The 19644-nt window shown below is 34.0% G+C and overlaps 1 protein-coding gene across 1 annotated transcript; it reads left to right on the forward strand.

Annotated features, from left to right (window-relative positions):
• The first annotated feature begins 16851 nt into the window (after nt 1–16851).
• LOC108218723 (U-box domain-containing protein 26) lies at nt 16852–18000 on the forward strand. The gene has a single exon (XM_017391807.2). The coding sequence runs from the start codon at nt 16852–16854 to the stop codon at nt 17998–18000; it is 1149 nt and encodes a 382-aa protein (XP_017247296.1).
• Nucleotides 18001–19644: the final 1644 nt, after the last annotated feature.

A 19644-nucleotide genomic window follows, 5' to 3' on the forward strand; every position in this document is an offset into this window, starting at 1 on the left:
ATGAAAAATGAAATGGTTAAAAGTGAATTAATCATTCTAAAACCCAAAACACTAAATTTGAATTTTGTTTACCAATTTTGTATTTTTTTTCAATTACTTAAAAACAAAATACCAAACTGTTTTTGATGAAAATTTGAATTAAAGCCTCGCATAAATTTAATTTGAATTAATTTAATTGATCCTAAACCCTAACCATCGGCCAATTTAATATACAGTACGAATTAATCATTCTGCAAGCCAAACTTAAACCCTAAATGTTAATGGTTGTAAATCTATTTATTCCGCCGGCGTCTCGGCTTCAGGGCCTTCGGCCCTTCAGCCTTGCTTAAATAGGGTTTAGGCTTGAGGGAGCCCTACTCCCTCAATCTTAAACCCTAACCGTCGGCCAATTTAATCATTAAAACCGTAACGCTGTACTAAAACAGAAACATAAGACATGAAATTAAAATATATACAAGATCCGTGCTATCATAAATCACAAGTTCAGCCTCCTATAACTAGAAATGTCATCAAAAACCTACAAATATCATCATCCTCTATGTGAACCAGTACCACAATCAGGAGCCTTCTTATCCCTCTTTGACCGGCGAACATAAACGACCTCAAGATCAGCCCGATCAACTCTAACTGAACTCCTCTGCGTACCAGGCTGACTAGGCTGCGTAGACTGTGAAGAGCTGCCCAAGTCAAAAGGGGGTACCTCTGGTGTACCATGCCGAGGCCGAATCCTGTGCTGACGCTGCACAACAGGAGGAGGCTGCTCTGTACTGGTATCTGGCATGTGAGAAGTCTGCTGCTCAGGTACTGGCTGTGAAGGCAAGCTTAGGCCTAGAGAAAAACTAGGCTACCAGTCACCGGCTACAGCAGCAGCAGATGCCTCGGCGACAGCAGCAGCAGCAGGGGGAGTAGAAGCCTCGGCTACAGTAGCAGTAGCTATGGCAGCAGCAGCAGCAGAAGACTCGCCAACAGTAGCAGTAGTAGCAGCAGCAGTCGAAGACTCAGGTCCACCATCCTCGCCTGTATCTACATGATCCTGCTCATCAACATGATCAGCATCATCAACCGGCTCATCAACTAGTCGTCCACCGCCTCGGCGTCCTCTGCCACGAGCACAACCTCCTCTTCCATGAGCACGTCCTCCCCTGCCAGCACCACGGCCTCTCCTGCCACCACCACGGCCTCTTTCACCACCAGCTCGGCCTCCTCTATCACCTGCATCCTCCCCCTCCTCGTCATGTACAGCCTCATGCTCCTCAACTAGAAGTTGATGAAACACGTATGCATGCCGATCTCGGATAGCCTGCAGACTCTGAGTGGCTATCTGGCATATCCGGGATATGTCGAGTACCCTCTGCTAGAGCCTACAGCGAGACTCCCTGAAATAGAACGAATACAAATACAAATATCACCAACTAGAACTCATCAAATAAAGCATGACAACTAATACAACTAATATCCCAACAACTAATAAAGAAAAGACATGAATGAGGTCACAGAAAGTACAGATAGAATAGTGAAAAGATACTTACCAGGCCTATGAGCAATGCACCCAAGTGACTAACAAACCTCACGGTCCTAGGCAGGTACCAATCCATATACTCCGGGACTGTATCATCACCATCGATCAGGTCATCAGTAAATATATGCTCCAGACGATGATGCCAGAGTGCCATACTCGGCTGATGTGTCACTGCATAATCCAATACCTTCTGGCCCTTCAGCGTCATAGCGTGATGCTCCGCGGAGTAGTGCGGCTGATCCGGAATACGCTGGATCATGCCAAACTGTCTGGCAACTCTGTCCGGCTGATGCGGCTCGACTATGTAAACACATATCATGGGGCTGTGATAGCGCCAGAGTGGACGGCCGGCTAAACAATAGTCTGGGAGTGTGTCAAGAATCCCAGCATAAGGCTCCCAAATGAACTAACCTGGAGCAAGCCCATCCAACGCCATCCGAGCCGTACCCACGGTGCGTCCATCACAATCCAGGTGGGAATGTCCAACAAGCCACCTATACACATCATAGGAATTCAAAAAAAAACACATTACTCAATTTGAAAAGACATGTCACAACTTGAAAGAGACAAACTAGTAAAAAGATAGCTACTACGTACCTGACTCCATGTGGTCCCTGGAGCTCATCCTGCCAGAAAGCAACATCCACTAAGGGAACTGTGGTCCGAACGGGGGCAAGAGTGGGAAACCTCTCCCATGCCCACAGCTAGAGTAAGGTAAGGCATCCAGCTACCCCGTAGTACCCGCTCTGCAACCTTTGTCCAGCTCCCTATAAAGACGAGCCAGAACAGCTGGACCCCATGCATAACCTCCAAAGACATCCAGGTCACGAAAGAAATGAACCCACATCGAGTATATAGCTCCACCTGAATTATCGGTGAACATTGATCCCCCAAACAACTGGATTAAGTAGCACCTAGCGAGAAGCCTAACCTCCTCAACCCCTGCATCATCCCGTAATACTGGTGGAGTGAGACCCTCGAACCATGTGAGTCGTATCCTCGTGTTGTTGAAAACGTTCTCTGGAGGAACCTGTCCAAAAATCTGACCAACGGTGGACGCCCAAGTCTGTCCAGGTGCAGGCGAGGAAGGACACATCACGGGATGTCCATCAATGGGTAACCCGAGCAAGACACCTACATCCTGTAGTGTAATAGTACACTCTCCAATAGGCAAGTGGAATGAATGTGTCTCTGGTCGCCATCTCTCTACCAGAGCACGAATCAAACTCCAATCAAGCTGCAGACTGGATACCCGAGCTAACCCATAAACACTAGCTGCCTGTATAATGGGGATCAGTCGAACATCCATGTTGTTAGGAATCAATAATTTTTGATGATAACATAAACATTTTGTAACATGTCTTACTTAGAATCTTTATCAAATTTCAGTTGTAATTGTTATATTTCTTATCCTTGGGAATTATCAACAGATGGGTAGAATAGGATGGCTAATTGTAAATATCCAATGCCATGTAATTTTATCTAAGTGAAGGATATTCAACTGATGAGATGTAACTATTCAACTGATGAAGACTGAACCATGTTTCAACTGATGAAAACCAAGCATTCAACTGAAGACAAAGTATTCAACTGATGATGCTAAGGAATTCAACTGATGAGACTGGAACAGCATTCAACTGATGAAGTTTGTAATTCATTCAACTGATGAGCCTAGCACAACATTCAACTGATGAAGTCAAGAGCAGTTGAAAGTAACCAGAACTTTCAACTGATGAAGCAAAGAGCAGTTGAAAGTGACTAGAGCTTAAGTCTGACAAATCACATGGATCGAAAATCACATGGATCGAATTACACTAAAATAGACATGGAAGCCTAATTAGGAAAATAAAGAAGAAGCAGAAACATACTTATCTCATGCAGTGCAATCTGGATCAAATCAAGATGATGGTCAAAGATGAAGACATCTCAGAAAGCATGCATAAGACAAAGTTGTGCAACATTGTTTTTAGATTAGAGTGCATTTTGTAATCTAGCTAAAAGCTTTGTAAAACTTGGAGTATATAACCAAGTTAGAAGCATCAGTTGAACTTGTTCAAATTACAAAAAGAGAAAATCTGAGAGTTAGAACTTGTTCTTGAGTGATGAACCAGCAGTTGTGTGAATTGTAAACAATCCACAGATTCTTCTATATAAAATCTCACGGGTGGATCATTCAATCCACCCGTATTTTTAATACTTGGTGTTTTTCTGTTTACTGTGGTTGGCGTCACGACGCCTGAACGTCTGCAAAGGCGCACCACCAGCTCTCCAAACAGCTCGAGACCTATGAGTCTCTTGTAAGTGTAGAAAGGTAGGATCACGAGGTCCCTGGTCTCTAATAATAGCCTGTGAACAAAAAGAAGGAATATATAAAGTCAACACATCATACTAAGTTTAGAGGGAAACTAATTAAAACAAAGCAACTAGTTAATCTTGAAATGGGAACTATAATTTGGTTGAGTGTGTGTGTGTGTGTGTTTGAATATTAGTGAAACAACTTGTTAATTAGCTATTTAATTAGACAAATGCACAAGTAAATCAACTAAGCTGAAAGCTCATCTGCACACCACCAATAAAACTATAAAAACAAATAAAGTCTAGCCTAATCAACTCATCTGTAATTACACCATAAAAGGCAACAAGAATCAATTTAAAATCATTTGCATAGATGCATAAAAGCATCAGACCTTTTTGTGACACTTCTCTGCCAATCACAACCAGGGCTCAATCTATAATTTCAGATTATAAGTAATCGAAGAGCTAGCTCAGTGAACTAATATTTAAATTCAACAAAATGAACTCGATTTCTCAGTCAATCTTCAACACTCTTACTAACAACATATTTCAGTCACGGGGGAACACAGGTAGAACCGAGTATTATGTTGTTTTTTAAGCTGATATCTTCATCACCTTATGCAAAATATCAGTCCGCTAATGTTTACCAAATTGATTCATATTGTACTCTCCAAATGCTGACAAAATCAATTGCAAAATTAGCATGATGCAGAATATGTTTAGACCCAAAGCCAAAAAAAGTTTAAAATAGAACTTAAGGTTAAACAGGGCAGGTGGATGTAGTGTCGGTGGAGTGTGACCAGAAATACCATTTCTGATCACACTGCTAGGCTCACTAGTCGCAAATACCATATCGCAAATTGGTGTGAGTCTAATGGTGTGAAGCGTCCTGAATAAATGAAGTCTACTCCATTACAAACAAAATGTCACTTAATATTAATTTTAACAGGAATTGACAATTAGTACACATAGATATCACCATTACAAACAAGGACAATAAATTATACCATAAACTTATACCATAAACTGTTTAATTACTTGTACTTCCACAGCGAGGGGCTGGGGAAGTGATCCATGAATATAGAAATGGAACTACAGGTGATATGTAGGTGATATTGTGAAGATTAAATTTTCATTTTATTAATATAGAAATGGAATTGGCAATCATATGAAACCTTAGAATTACATTCATAAACAATTAATCTAGGCTATGTGAGCTGAAATTCAAAGTAAATAGCACTGCAGTTTAACACAGTCATTTCATCAAACATGTAGCCGGCATATCCAAACAGTGAAGATAAACACATGTATGACATTAAAATCGCCCAAATATAAGAGAACATACATTGAAATCCATGGGTATTTTCTTCAACTCGTTGAATAAGCTCGCTTCACTCGATCGTTTGGATATCAGTTGCTCTCCTCTGTTTACTCGATTGTATATAGTCAGTCGACTGCTTAGCCGTTAAGTTTAAAGTGGAGTTTATATATTAAAGTGAGACGCTACTGCGTGTGGCGTTTTGTCCTATATTAAAAAAAAGTAAGACGCTACACGGTGTAGCGTCTTATGTCTATACTAAAACGCTAATTCAGCTGCGTCTCTAATGGTTATTAGGGGTCATTTTATCAAATATTGTTATTATGGGCATTAATACATAAAATGTGGTTATTCAGAGCCTTTTTTCTATTATTAATGATTATTATCATAGAGTAAGATTCGAGGGAGAACCTCACTATCAAGAGAACCGAGAGAACTCTTGCATGCCGTTCATTCAGTAGGTAGAATATACTTATTACCTTGTTAAAATTCAATTAGAATATATGCAAATCTATCATCAACAATGGCAATCTCGGACAAAATCTACTTGTGAATATTTGCATATCTTCTATTTTTGTTATTTTTCACATGCTGTAAATCAAAATAATGCAAATCAAACACAATCTGGAACCCAAATCTCGTAATTTTAACATATCTTCTATTTTTGGTATTTCTAGTAACACTTAATATAGTCTTCTTATTATTAATGTGACATTTAGTAGAATATTAAGAAAATTCTTTATAGAATCTTAATTTATTTATTAAAGAACTTAAACTCATTAAAATTTTGTATTAGATTTTATATTGTTTGTAGAAATCTTAGAGCATATCCAATGGTGTTGGCTATAATCGTTGGCGAAATTGGACCTGTAAGACATTATGTAAAATTTGCTGAACCTGTAAGACATTGTGCTTCAATGGTATTGACTATATTAATTGGATATAATTTAAAAATAGTATGTTATTAATATTTAGATTGTTATAAATAGAATATATCAGTTTAATATGGTAATAATTTATATGTAATCAGCGGGAAGGAGGAAAATAAATTGCGGGAGATGACGTGGAATTCACTACAGATCTGTAGTGGTTCGACAAATATAGCCATCCAAAGGGGGATGACTATAATTATACACAAGGGCTTGCTATGGTTGGAGTGTTGTTTTTTGTGGGCATTGGATAAAATTTTTAATTTTAGAAAGCCACCTAGACTTTTAGCTAAGGGCTCCTCATGGTAGGAGATACTCTTGTAACAATTCTGATAAAATTTTAGAAAACTCTAATACATAATATAAATATATTAAAAAACTTGATTATCACTATACGGAAAGTTTAATGCATCAATTAGTAGAATCTTATTTAATGTATCACTAAATTATTTTAAATTAAATTCTACTTTACTTAAAAAGAACACATAACAAAATTTTATATTATATATAACCAGCTAAGTGAAACACATGATATAGTCTTCGTATTATTAATGTGACATTTAGTAGAGTATCAAGAAAATTCTTGATAGAATCTTAATGTATTTATTAAAGAACTTAAACTCATCAAAATTTTGTATTAAATTTTATTTTGTTTGTATAACTCTTATGGAAATTTTAATAAAATACTAGAAAACTCTAATACATAATATAAATATTTTACAAATCTTGATTATCATTATATAAAAAGTTTAATGCATCAATTAGTAGAATCTTCATTAATGTATCACTAAATTATTTAAAATTAAATCCTACTTTACTTGAAAAGAACACATAACAAAATTATATATTATATATAAACAGCTAAGTGAAACAGCTGATAAAATACATTTTATTACGGAAAAAATTATTAAAAGAATCTTAGTAAAATAATAAATAATGAAAATATTTTACAAAATATCTCCGAATATTTTGTACAAAATCTTCTACTATTTTAAATCTTTTAAAAAATCTGAAAATACTAAGTAATGAAAATATTTTATTAAGATTCCGTTAAGTGTTTTTCCATATTTCAATTAAGAGAAGAATATGGGGCATTATATATAACTTTCATATTTTCATTGAAAAAAAATACAGAAGATATAGAAGCATTAAATGAAAGATGTGGAAGATATGAAAATATTAGATAAGAATCTCAGTAACTAGCTAATGAAACACCTAATCATAATATAATACATTTGATCACGGGTAAAAATACTTAAAAAATGGTAATATAATTAAAAATGAAAATATTTTACAAAATATCTCCGAATATTTTTACAAAGTTTTCTAATATTTTAAATTTCTTACGGACTTTAGAAATAATAAGTAATGAAAATATTTTACTAAGATTCCGTCAAGTGTTTTTCCATATTTCAATTAAGAGAAGAGTTTGAAAAATATGGAGTATTATCAATAACTTTCATATTTCAATTGAGAAAATATGCAAAAAATATCGTTAAATCAAAGATATGAAAGTATTAAATAAGAATCTCAATATTATAAAGATAAAATACATAAAAGAATCTTAGTAAAATAATAAATAATAAAAATATTTTACAAAATATCTCCGAATATTATTTTTACAAAGTCTTCTAATATTTTAAATCTTTTATGGAATCTGGAAATAGTAAGGGGTCATTTGTTAAATCTGAATAGTATTTTCTGAACGAATGAAATTCTGAACCAATAACAAATCTGGACGATAAAGAGATGATGTTGTTTGTTAGTGCAGCTTTTATTTTTTCTGAATGACACAACTTATTACTTTAACTTATTTATTTAAATGTTTGGATAAAAGATTATTATTATTTATTCTGATAATTGTGCATTATTTAATCGGTTCATTTATTTTCTAGAATCTCAACACAAAATTTTATACATAAATTAACTTATTTATTTGTAATTATCTTACATTACTTTCTTGTGAATTAAATAAATTATTTCAATAAGTGCATGTAATTTATGAAAAATGATATATATGTATTAGTAAAAAAATTTATTTAAGTAATTATGAATATAGATTATAACCCCAAAAGATTATATATGTAAGCTTATGAAAATAGTCACAGACAGATTCTAGCAACAAAAGCCCGCATCACGACTGGATGGTTCAGTTAAATATTTTAACATCTGTCGTCCAGATGAATTTGGGGGTCGTCCAGATAAATGATGTTTTGAACAAACGATCAGGATGATTAAAACTCACTCATTCAGTCCAGCTTGACTCGTTCACCTGTAAACAAATTGGGCCTAAGTAATGAAAATATTTTACCAGTGAATATTTTCCTAAGATTCCGTTAAGTGTTTTTCCATATTTCAATTAAAAGAAGAATATGAAAAATATGGAGCATTATATATAACTTTCATAATCAATTAAAAAAATACAGAAGATATGAAAGCATTAAATCAAAGATATGGAAGATATGAAAGCATTAAATAAGAATCTTAATAAATATAGTAATAAGTTGTCATTTATTTCTTTTATTTTGTTTGTACAAAAATACCCCAGACGCACCAGATATGATTGATTTTATAAAAGATTTGATTTTAGAATATCATTAAACTGAGATATGTAATCAACGGTAGATAGAGTGGTTCTCTCGGTTCTCTCGATTATTAGAATTCTCTCAGGATCTTCCTCCTATTATCATAATATTATCTGATGAATTATAACTATCTTTTTAATGAATAAACACGTCCAATTATCTATCTAGCATTTGACAAGACTCGAGCTCTACTAACTTGTCATGTGATTATTTTTTTTACTTCGGCAAACAATGGACTTCCATCTTTCGAGTTCCGATAATATTTGTAAAGCATATCAAGTGCTATATTACGTGTGTACGGGTTGGTTGTAATTATATTCACTATACAGGAGGATGAGACTCTGAATACTAATCCTACAAGTCACTTATATAATTATATTCACTATGAGAATGAGACTGTAAATCCTACATGACGATATTTGCCGGTCCTACATGCCGATATTATATGTTGGGAATATTGAATGCTTATTTGTGCATATTTGTTATTCGGCCAACAAAAAGTTTATAATTGGACAAATTCAAGCTGGTGAAACTTTTATATCTCTGTTTAGAAATTCAAATTCATGAGGTAATTTTAAAATTATAATTATAATACATTTACTCATATTTAAATTGTTCTCTACCGGACTTCATATTTTGATAAACTTAAATGATTCTCATTACTAATGCTATCAAAAAATTCCCTCTCAAAATACATAACTAAACAACCGTTTAGAAAAGAATATCGGAAATGATTACTTAATCTTGTCTTCACCAAATTCATCGCCAAAAATATTTGTCCTACTGATGCCATTGTAACTGATATAATTAGAGCTCATTTCACTAACAAATAAACTAGAGCATACAAAACATTCTTCCGGATTTCAGCTAAAGTCCTGAAAAACATCACTGACATCTTTAACTTTTGAAAATCAACTATCATTGATCTTCAAGTATAGCAATTTGAACGTTTGAAAATTCATAAGGATTTGAGCAAGCCGAATCAACTTTTGCTTATCAAATATCGTAAAATAGTCCATAGAATTTAAGCAAGTAATGCATAGAAATTACTCTAAATTTGTCTTTGTACAATACTTGTTCAGTTCTTGAATTTGCATGTAAATAATTGTATAAAGAGACTCAAGTTGATAACAATACAAGTTAATGACATTTTGAGATTTTCTTCGTAATCTTCCTTTATCCACAAACTTGTCATCCATCTTTGGGACATTGATATTATTTTTTGTTAAAAAGAAGACACTTCAATAAACAAAAATTCCCACCCGAAATCTCTCAACTCTTGTAGTCATTATTTTGAAATCCTGATTAGATGATCAAAGTGTAAAAATATTCTGAAATTCCCACCCGAGTTTCGGTAATACCCGAATCCATTCTAAAATTAATCGGATCGGGTCCGAATTTTTATTTCCGAAGTTGGTTTGGATTTAGATATGGATAAAAAATTTAAGTTTGAATTTGAATTCCGTTATATTCGATCCGATACTACCTGATAATCGTCGCTAATGATATGTAACTCGGAGGACTAAATTATTACGATGCTTCTATAATAGATAACTTGTTTGGCCGATCAGAAGCTGGTATTTTAAGGTATTTGATTGATTTTATCATCTTCACGTATCCTAGAGCCTGTTTGTCCCGGTTTAAAGTCGGGGTTTAAAGCCATTCTCAACTTTAAGCTGAAAAATATCTGTTTGTGTAATAAGTTAGAAGTGGATTTAAAGTCAGATTTAAGATAGAAACTGACTTAAAAACCAGAAGTTAGTTTTGAGCTTTCAGTATTTTTTTTAATGTTTTTGATAAAAATTACCTCTAAGTGATAAGTTATATAAATCATTTTTATTATATATTTAATAACTCATAAGTTATTAATAAATTAAAATTATCAAAACATACATTTTAAGATACCAATTTATACATAAGTCATGTTAAGTTACAAATCATGTTAAGTTATAAGTCGTAATCTCAGCCAACGGGCTCATACTATGATTGTTTTTGTTGTGCAATGCATTTTACAAGCATGCCTTGTCTAAATTCTAAATAAGGTTAATTATCAAACTCATCACCGATGTCGACAAATGGTATCAACTTCATCACTGATCTCCACGGGGTCTCAAGTGATTCATTAAACTCGCTTAATGATATCAAAACTCATCACTCCCGTTAAAAAAGTAACGAAACGGAAAGACAGATTGGTTGTAGAGTTTGACATGTGGCAGACCACATAATTTAAAGTTTATATGAAAATAAAGTATGCAATCTTTTTATTAAATTAATTTTAGGATATAATTATCTAAATAAATTCATCGAAATAAATTTTAAGATATAGTTAACTAAACATTTCAGATTAACTTTTATGTTTTTATCAGATTATAATTATTTTTGAATAATATTGAAATATTTTCTCTTTTCATTAATTTTATTTATGTGAATATATTTTTAAATTTTTACAATCCCAATCACTTCGAACTAGTAAAATATTACAGTAGTCCATTTGAGATAAAAATTAGACTATGCTTAGTTGGAAAAAAAGTCAATTTTTTTTAATATCACCAACTTTTTTTAAATTTTAAGAAAAATCTAGAGAGAGAACATAAAGAGATTCTTTTTCACTTTTAGCGCTTCTATTTATTTTGGAATTTTTTGTACCAAACAAAAACATGAAAATAAATATATGTAAATTTAACATATGAAGTGTCTTACATTGTTCAAATCTTCAAATTTGTCATTCCGTCTATACTTCCGTTACTTTTTCTTAACGGTAGTGATGAGTTTGATACCATTAAGCGAGTTTAATGAGGCACTTGAGACCCCGTAGAGATCAGTGATGAAGTTGATACCATTTGTCGACTTCACTGATGAGTTTGATAATTAACTCATTCTAAATATATATAATATTATTGAGTCTACGTCTGTTGTAGGGGTGTAATTCGGGCCGAGCGAGCCGAGTTTCGAGCCGAAGTTAATCGAGCCGAGCCGAGCCGGCTCGTTTAACTAATTGAGCCTAAATCCCTGCCCGAACTCGACTCGTTTAATTACACGAGTCGAGCTGGCTCGTTTAGCTAAACGAGCCGGTTTTAGCGAGTCGGGCGAGCGGCTCGTTTAATTTTACACTTAATCGAGTCTAAACCTCTACCCGAACTCGGCTCGTTTAATTTAACGAGTCGAGTCGAGCCGGCTCGTTTAATTAAACAAGCCGGAACCTTTGCCCGAGCTCGGCTCGTTTAAGTAAACGAGCCGAGTCGAGCTAACTGAAACGAGTTCGAGCCGGGTGAGCTCGCGAGCCGCCCGACTCGACTCGCATTACAGCTTTATACGTCTGCGTATTGATGCCGAGCAAAACATTAAAGGACGAAATTAGTTTTTTTTACCAATTTTGGAGAATACCTGCGTTTGATTTAAGAATTAATTGAGGGTTAAGGAAGCACCATTGGTTATAAGCAACTCAAATATGCAATTAAACACTTGGAATTGTATGTTAAAACTGGTTTTGCAAACGTCTCTAGCTGAAAGCCATGATCAATGAGATACCGTACTGTACTACCTTTTGTTTTCCTCTGTTTTGCAAACCCATCATCATCAATTATACAAATTTGGATCATTTACTTTATTATAAAATAATAATCTTGTTATTTCTATATATATCATTTATCGGACTTAAAATTACTTTGTGATTATTAATATTTAATTATTAATAAATTATAATTAATAAAATTAGGGTTTTAGTAAAAACTTATAATAATAAGAAAGCATATTTCATTGAATTAAAAAAAAATACAATACATGCATAATGTAACAAGTACATAAAATCATAAAATAAAATTATAATATTGTAAAATGACTAGAAAACAGTACGATAAATATAAATTATGATTCAATTGAACATATTATTGTTGTTTCCTCCGAGATAATCAAAATATTGTCTATAGCTATTAATACCATTTTGGGATCCTTGAGCTTCAAGCATTACTATGCGCAATATTATGATAATAGAAGATGAACGTGATTTAAGTGTACCAATTGAAAGAATGATTCTAAGTGCTGGATCAAGAAGTTGAGACAATTTCGATCGATGAAAGTGTTCAATTCCAAGAATTTCTAAGCCAACATAGAGAAATAAAAAATAAAGAGGCTCATATTGCATTTAGAGATACATTTCATAAAACGGTTGTATTAGAGCAAGTCCAAGAGTGTCCTAGTTCAAACCCCAAATATAATATAAAATATCATGTCCTAGTAATTTAGGACATATTTTAGTAATTTGAACTCCAACAATGTGCTTTATTCTCACAATATGTTTAATATTTTATTATTAAAGACTCTCATTCATCATTAAATATAAAAGTAGAGAGAGAAAGAGAGTGTTGATGAGAATTTATAATAAAATATAGAATAGGGCAAGGAGAGATGTGCTCCAAAAATAGGGCTTGAGGAGGTTGTCCCAGTGATATAGGGCATCACTAGGACATTGTTGGATCAAGTTTTTTCATCAGTTGCCCTAAATTATAACTTAGGACATGAGATAGGGCATCTCTTGGACTTGCTCTTATACCAAGATTGCAAGATACAATATCAGGATGTACATGTACATAGTTTCATTCATTCGAGAAAGTATATCATCTAATCGAAATTATGTAAATACTCCGGATGTTTAGATAACATTGACTTTCAAGTTATAAGAGATAACCTACCAAAAAAGGACTCGTTAAAACCCTTCAAGAGTAAAATCCTGTGGGAAAAAAACTGAAGGAGGCTCAAGAGTAAAATTAGATCGTTTACAACACAGACTAAAACTAATGTCTTCTTTAATCTCTTCTATCAATATTTTGTAGCTCAATTGTCTTGTACTCTGAGGTTCGCGTCGTCTCGGAAGCAGCCTCAATAAGTAAATTCATAAAATCTCTTTTCAAACATCCTGAAAATAAGACACGATTGAATAAAAGAATATGAGTGAATTTGAAAAAACTAAAATAAAGACATAAATGAGCCAACATTATGGCACTTAAATGCTTATGTAGGCCAGAAATGCCTCAATCATGGTCGCCATAAATGATACAATAACCATTAATTAAGTATAATTAATATCCTTAATTAAGGCACTATTATCGCTCAATTAGCACCCAATGATGTGTGCACTTATATCTTCTTTTAATCGGCTATTTCGTAAAATACAATATTTAGAGATACATTAATTAAGCATTTGTATGAAAAATATACTATTCAGAAAATTAGTATGCAACAATATATTTTGTTTATTAATTTGAAATATTAGTTGCTTCTCTTTTTTATGAAATCGACAAGCATGTTATATTGTTTAATAATATTAGAAATTACATATATAATTTAAATACTTTGCATATGTCAAAAAAAATAATTTAATTAATTAATTTAATATAATATAAGTAGTTAATAATGAATAAACATTAAATTTAAGATTATATAATTTAATATAAAATTTATGTAATATAATATATTAAAAAAAAATTTGGATCAAAATTTGGATCACGCGGCTGGAGTTGGTCAGAAATTTGAATCAGTTAGTGATTTAAATTTGAATTTTTTGGATCACAACTACCTTAACATGGAATTTATTTGGATCAATATTGGATTACAAGGTGAAAGACAAAATATAAAAATATTATATATTAAAATAAGATTATGAATCATGCAAGAGTTGGTTCAGCTGGTTAAAGAGAGGACTTGTATCCTCTTGTTCACAGGTTCGTCACCCGAAGGAAGCGATATTTGTGATTATGTCTCCTAGACCAGAGCCTAAAAAAAAATTATGTTTATGAAAGAGACTACGAGGCCGTTTGTGTTAGCTTAAAAGGTAACTTCTTGCTTAAATTAAAGAAGTGTAATAAAAGTGAGAAGTAAATAAGTTAATAAAGTGTTTGAAAATGAAGTAGAAACTGTGAGATAGAAGCTCGTATTCTTAGCTTTTTAAAAGTGCTTCTATTTAGTCACACAAACGGGTCAAGAAAAACAGAAGTCACTAGTCACTTGTTGTTGATCAATGTTCGGGTAACTACAGAAGGATTACAGAAAGTAGAAAGACATTTTCCGGGAAATATCGTCTAAACAAAAATTATCTGTTTAATAAACTAAATAAAATAATGTTTACTTACTATGTTATCATCGTTTGTATTGTGTGATGAATATCGAATGACATATCCCTGAAATTTAAGATATGTCAATCTGTACTCATGGTGGTCACAGTTAGGGCTGAGCAAAAAACCGATTTAAAACCGAAACCGAACCGAAACCGAGAAAAACCGGAGAAAACCGATCCGAAAATAACCGAACCGAAACCGAAACCGAAAAACTAAAAACCGATCCGATTGAAATGGTTCGGTTCCGGTTATACCTTCCAACCGAACCGATAAAAACCGAACCGAACCGATTATTAAAATAATAATTAAATAATAAATATTATATATAATATGTTAATAAATATATAATGTATATCATATTTAAAATTTTAAAAATCTATTCGAATATTTCTATCAAAACAAGTCTGTAACTTTTAGTTTATATACCAAGCAGGCTAGCACTTATGTTTTTAGTTCCATTTATGTATATGCACTTATGCAGTGTGATTAAATGGTCTAGATAAATATCAGTTGAATTAATGGTCATTCAGTATGTTCATTTGGCAAGCTTCTGTTTTTTTTTTGTCTTTGATTCTGTCTGCTGATTCTCATTTGTAGAAGTTTAAACAGAGAATGTGCTCTTGTTATTTGGTGTTGAAACTTCAAATTCGCCACTGTATTAATTTTTATCTATGGATTATGCACATAAATTTGTCTCGTTTGTATATTATTTTTTAATTTTATAGTTGTCGGTTTTGTAACCGAAACCGAGCCGCTTATAACCGAACCGGGATTTTTAAAACCGAAACCGAAACCGAATCCGAACCGGCGGTTGCGGTTTTCGATTTTAAAAACCGAGGATATATGGTTGCGGTTCCGGTTTTATCCCGGAACCGAGCCGAACCGGCCCATGCTCTACCCTAGTCACAGTTGGAGAAAAACATTGATGAATGATGCCCGACTATTTTATTAATGCAAATGATGATTATTACTCCCTCCGTCTCTAAATACTTTTCCTGTTTGTACTTTTCACGTTTGCCAACACACACTTTTAATCGTTAATATCTTTCATTTCGTAGTAGCATTAAATATAAAAATTTCACCGTATTAAAGTACTCGTGAATACGAATCTAACAAGATCACTCATGACTATATTTACTTTTATAGATTAGATGTAAATTAGTAATTTGTCTCATGTTATGAACAGTCCGTAATTCTTCGGGCCCAGATTTTGCTGCATTCGTGTCCGCAGGTCGCACACGCGGAAAAGCCCGAGGCTTGCGAGGCCACGAAACTCCCCTCGAAATCCCACAATTTGCACCCCCCCTGCGCGCACGTAGGTGGTGGAGCATAACATACTAACACAAGTTAAACACTACAAAAGTGTTCTACTATATAAACCCATTAAAGGCCTATATTCTTTTCTATGTGGGATACTAGTTCTCTTTTCCATTTTTCCACTACCAAGGAAGCAACTTTGGATCATCACAACTCATCCATTCCTTAGTCGTTTTGAGTGAATAAACATGCGTTGGAAAGCTCTCTCGGAGGAGAACATAATCCAAGCATAACCCGCCACGAGCACGTAGCCGAGCCTCACTCAAATTGGTGCTCAAAATGACAAATTTCCAACACTCGGCACACTCGTTTGACTCTAATATAGATCATGCATACAGCAACGACTGATTTACGCATTCTTTTTGTGAAGGTTCGATCTAAACGAAAATGGTCAAAAACTATCGCATAATCAGAAATTATTGATAGAATTTGAGCATCTAAATTGTGCAAATATCAACACTATTCTACATTTCATTGTCAAATGAATTGCATGCAGTCGTTTTCTTTGCTGCTTTTGTTGGGAGGGCATTCAAACTTGTTCCATTAAAATTGATGTATTCTTTGACCAATTTGGAATAAGAAACAAGCAAGAGTGGTTCAACCCAATAATGTTTTCAAAGCCAGAAATAAGACCACCCGGACCACTCTGCATCCATGCAATCTCCTCTACTTGAATGTTGATATTTTCTTCATCACTTGATCCCAGTACCTCCATGTAGTCATATTAAAGCTTCGAATGCACGTAACTCTCTCCATTTTTACTTTTCAGTGAACTGGAATGGCCATCCCCCACTTTTACATGTGCCCAATAAGCCTGGACTTGCTCAATGATCCAGTGACTCTATCCACTGGCCAAACATACGAGAGGTCTAGCATAGAAAGATGGCTTGCCACTGGTAATTTAATTTGCCCTGTTACAATGCAGAAGCTTCATGATCCGTTGATGGTTCCGAATCACACTCTTCGACACTTGATTCACCAATGGCTTCAAAAAGGTCACACAGATGAGTTGAGTATGGACGCTTCCCAACTCTCCTTGGTCTCATTCAGCCAGAAGATGGAGTCACACCAAGTCAGTTTGGAAAATAAGCTTGACTTGCTGTCAGAAATCGAAAAGCTGTCCCAGGAACATCCTGACAAGATCTACCGTTCGATCCAGTTAGGCCTCTTCTCATTACTTCTAGAACTAGTTTTTGGAAAAGTGGAGGAGAATTTGAAGTTTGTGGAGAAAACACTTGTATGTGCTATCAAGTTGTTACCATTTAGCAATACAAGATCACTCAAAATTCTCCAAGAAGAGTCTAATTTAGCGCGGCTCGTGCTACTTTTTAATCAGGGCAATCTTGTCATCAAGAAGAGCTTGTGCCAGCTGCTAGTGGAGGCACTCTCATCATCTTTGGATACGAAAGACTTGTGCATAGCACTTGGGGAAGAACAACCACTTCTAGGAGAAATAGTCAATTACGTGTTTCATGACAACGACGATGCCTCTGAAGCTGGGATCAAATCAATATCAGCATTGTGTTCTCATGAATCAAATAAAGTGAGTGCAGTACGTGTTGGCGTGATTCAAGGACTTGTAACGTACATTTCAAGGCCAAAAAGGCACGAGAAATCTATGGTATCAAAGGCAATGGCAACAATTGAAGATTTGTTAGCACTAGAAAGTGCAAAATGGGAACTACTGAATGATCCCAATGGTGTCAAAGCTCTTGTTAAGATGGTATTTCGCATGTCAGAGAATGGAAATTGTGAGAGTGCTGTTAATTCACTAATGATCCTTTGTTGTGATTCGTTCCGGGCTCGTGAAGATGCTATCTGTGCTGGAGTTTTGAGTCAGTTGCTGCTGCTTCTGCAGAGCCAATGCGGTGACAGGACAAAAACAAATGCGACAATTCTGCTCAAGTTACTAACATCATACATGTAAAGAGCACAACAAGAACATGGGAACAACAGGTATAGTAAAAGCAAAGATGCTGTGATTCCACAGGTAAATAAGTATGTATAGATCTAATAAACTCATTTTATTTATGTTAAGTATCAAGTGTTTGCAGCTTGTACAAAGCAAATATTGTGATTACTGAAAACAAAAATATTTTATTGAATATGTCGAAGAATTAAAATTCTTATTGTTATTAATCTTCTAATTACAGTTCAAAATTATCTAACTGAACATTCTTTGAATCCCTATGCACTATTCAACCATTTAATAGAAATGAAACATCTGTGTAAGAAGATATGAAGAAAAAAAAAGTAAAAAAGGATGCTAGTAAACTGATACTCCCTCCGTCCCTCCCATTTCTTATCAAAAAGTAAAAAAGGATGCTAGTAAAAAAGTCAACACAGATAATAATATATAACAGAGACATGGATACCATATTTTTCCCCAACACGCGAAGGCTCCAGTAACAACTGTTACCTGAATTCCTATGAAACACAAGTTGAGCACGAGAAAAGTTGCAGCACAAACTCCAGTTTTCCCCTGGATCAGTTTCCTGCTCTTCATAATTGCTTGAAATCCATACAAGTCTTCTGACACTGATATAATACTAGCCAAATTCCATATTATACCGATGTACACAGAGACTATTGCATATATGAGTAAAAGGTTTATACCAACCATGATGCCAATAGAACTTGGTCCTAAAGTAACATCCCATAGACTGAGTACAAGTAGTGCAATAATGTTTAAGGCGAAAACCATAGTATAAAAGTGATGAAAAGTCTTTTCCAAACCTTAGGAACAACTTGCATGGCATATTTGTAGGTTACTTCATTTGCAGTGCATATGCAGGCAGTGGTGTAGAGAACTGCTGATGTTGAAATGAGGGAGAGACCTTGGAATAATATGGAATAAAATATAGTGGACATCCAAAATGTCTTCCATTCGGATGAGAGAAATTATGAAACATATGAATATCTTTGTAAAATCATTCGAATGGCATACTTATTGTCAGAGATTATGGTATGAGCTAATGAGAAGGTAAATAAGAAACGAATGATTATAGATAGTGTAAGTTGACTGTAAATTTTTCTATATGAGGTTGTAACAAAGAGGGCTTTTTTAAAGATGCCAAAGAAGCCAAGAACTCCAATGTCTTCTTCTCCGTCCATACATCTGTTATACATGAGATAAAACAGAAATTATGGTTAAGGAGGTTGAAGCGAAGTGTTTTGTAGAATGAGTTTGGTCTTTGGTACAGAAGGGCTGACTTTAAGTTGTTTAATTCTGAAGCTCTAATCAAAGTTGCTTATATGTATTTTTAATGTATAGTTGAGGAAAGAACATGTATAAGCTTGATTAAAATGGATTCATAACCTACTTAGTTAGGGTCACCGATGATTCCTTTAGATAAAATAAAACCATTGTCAGCTCTGCAATTTGATTAATACTAATAGTAGCATAAGTTTGTAAACACCAGGATTCAACCTGTTCAGACAGAAGCAAATCACAAGTGCAAGTTTTCCTCCTACAATAATAAGTTTTTGAACATGAAATTCAACCAAAGAACAAAGGTTGATCCTACACTTTCTAAAGAATCCCTTCTACATGTCATATTCCTTCCATAAG

The sequence above is a fragment of the Daucus carota genome, chromosome 1 (assembly GCF_001625215.2).
Source record: "Daucus carota subsp. sativus chromosome 1, DH1 v3.0, whole genome shotgun sequence".
Taxonomy (NCBI): Eukaryota; Viridiplantae; Streptophyta; class Magnoliopsida; order Apiales; family Apiaceae; genus Daucus; species Daucus carota.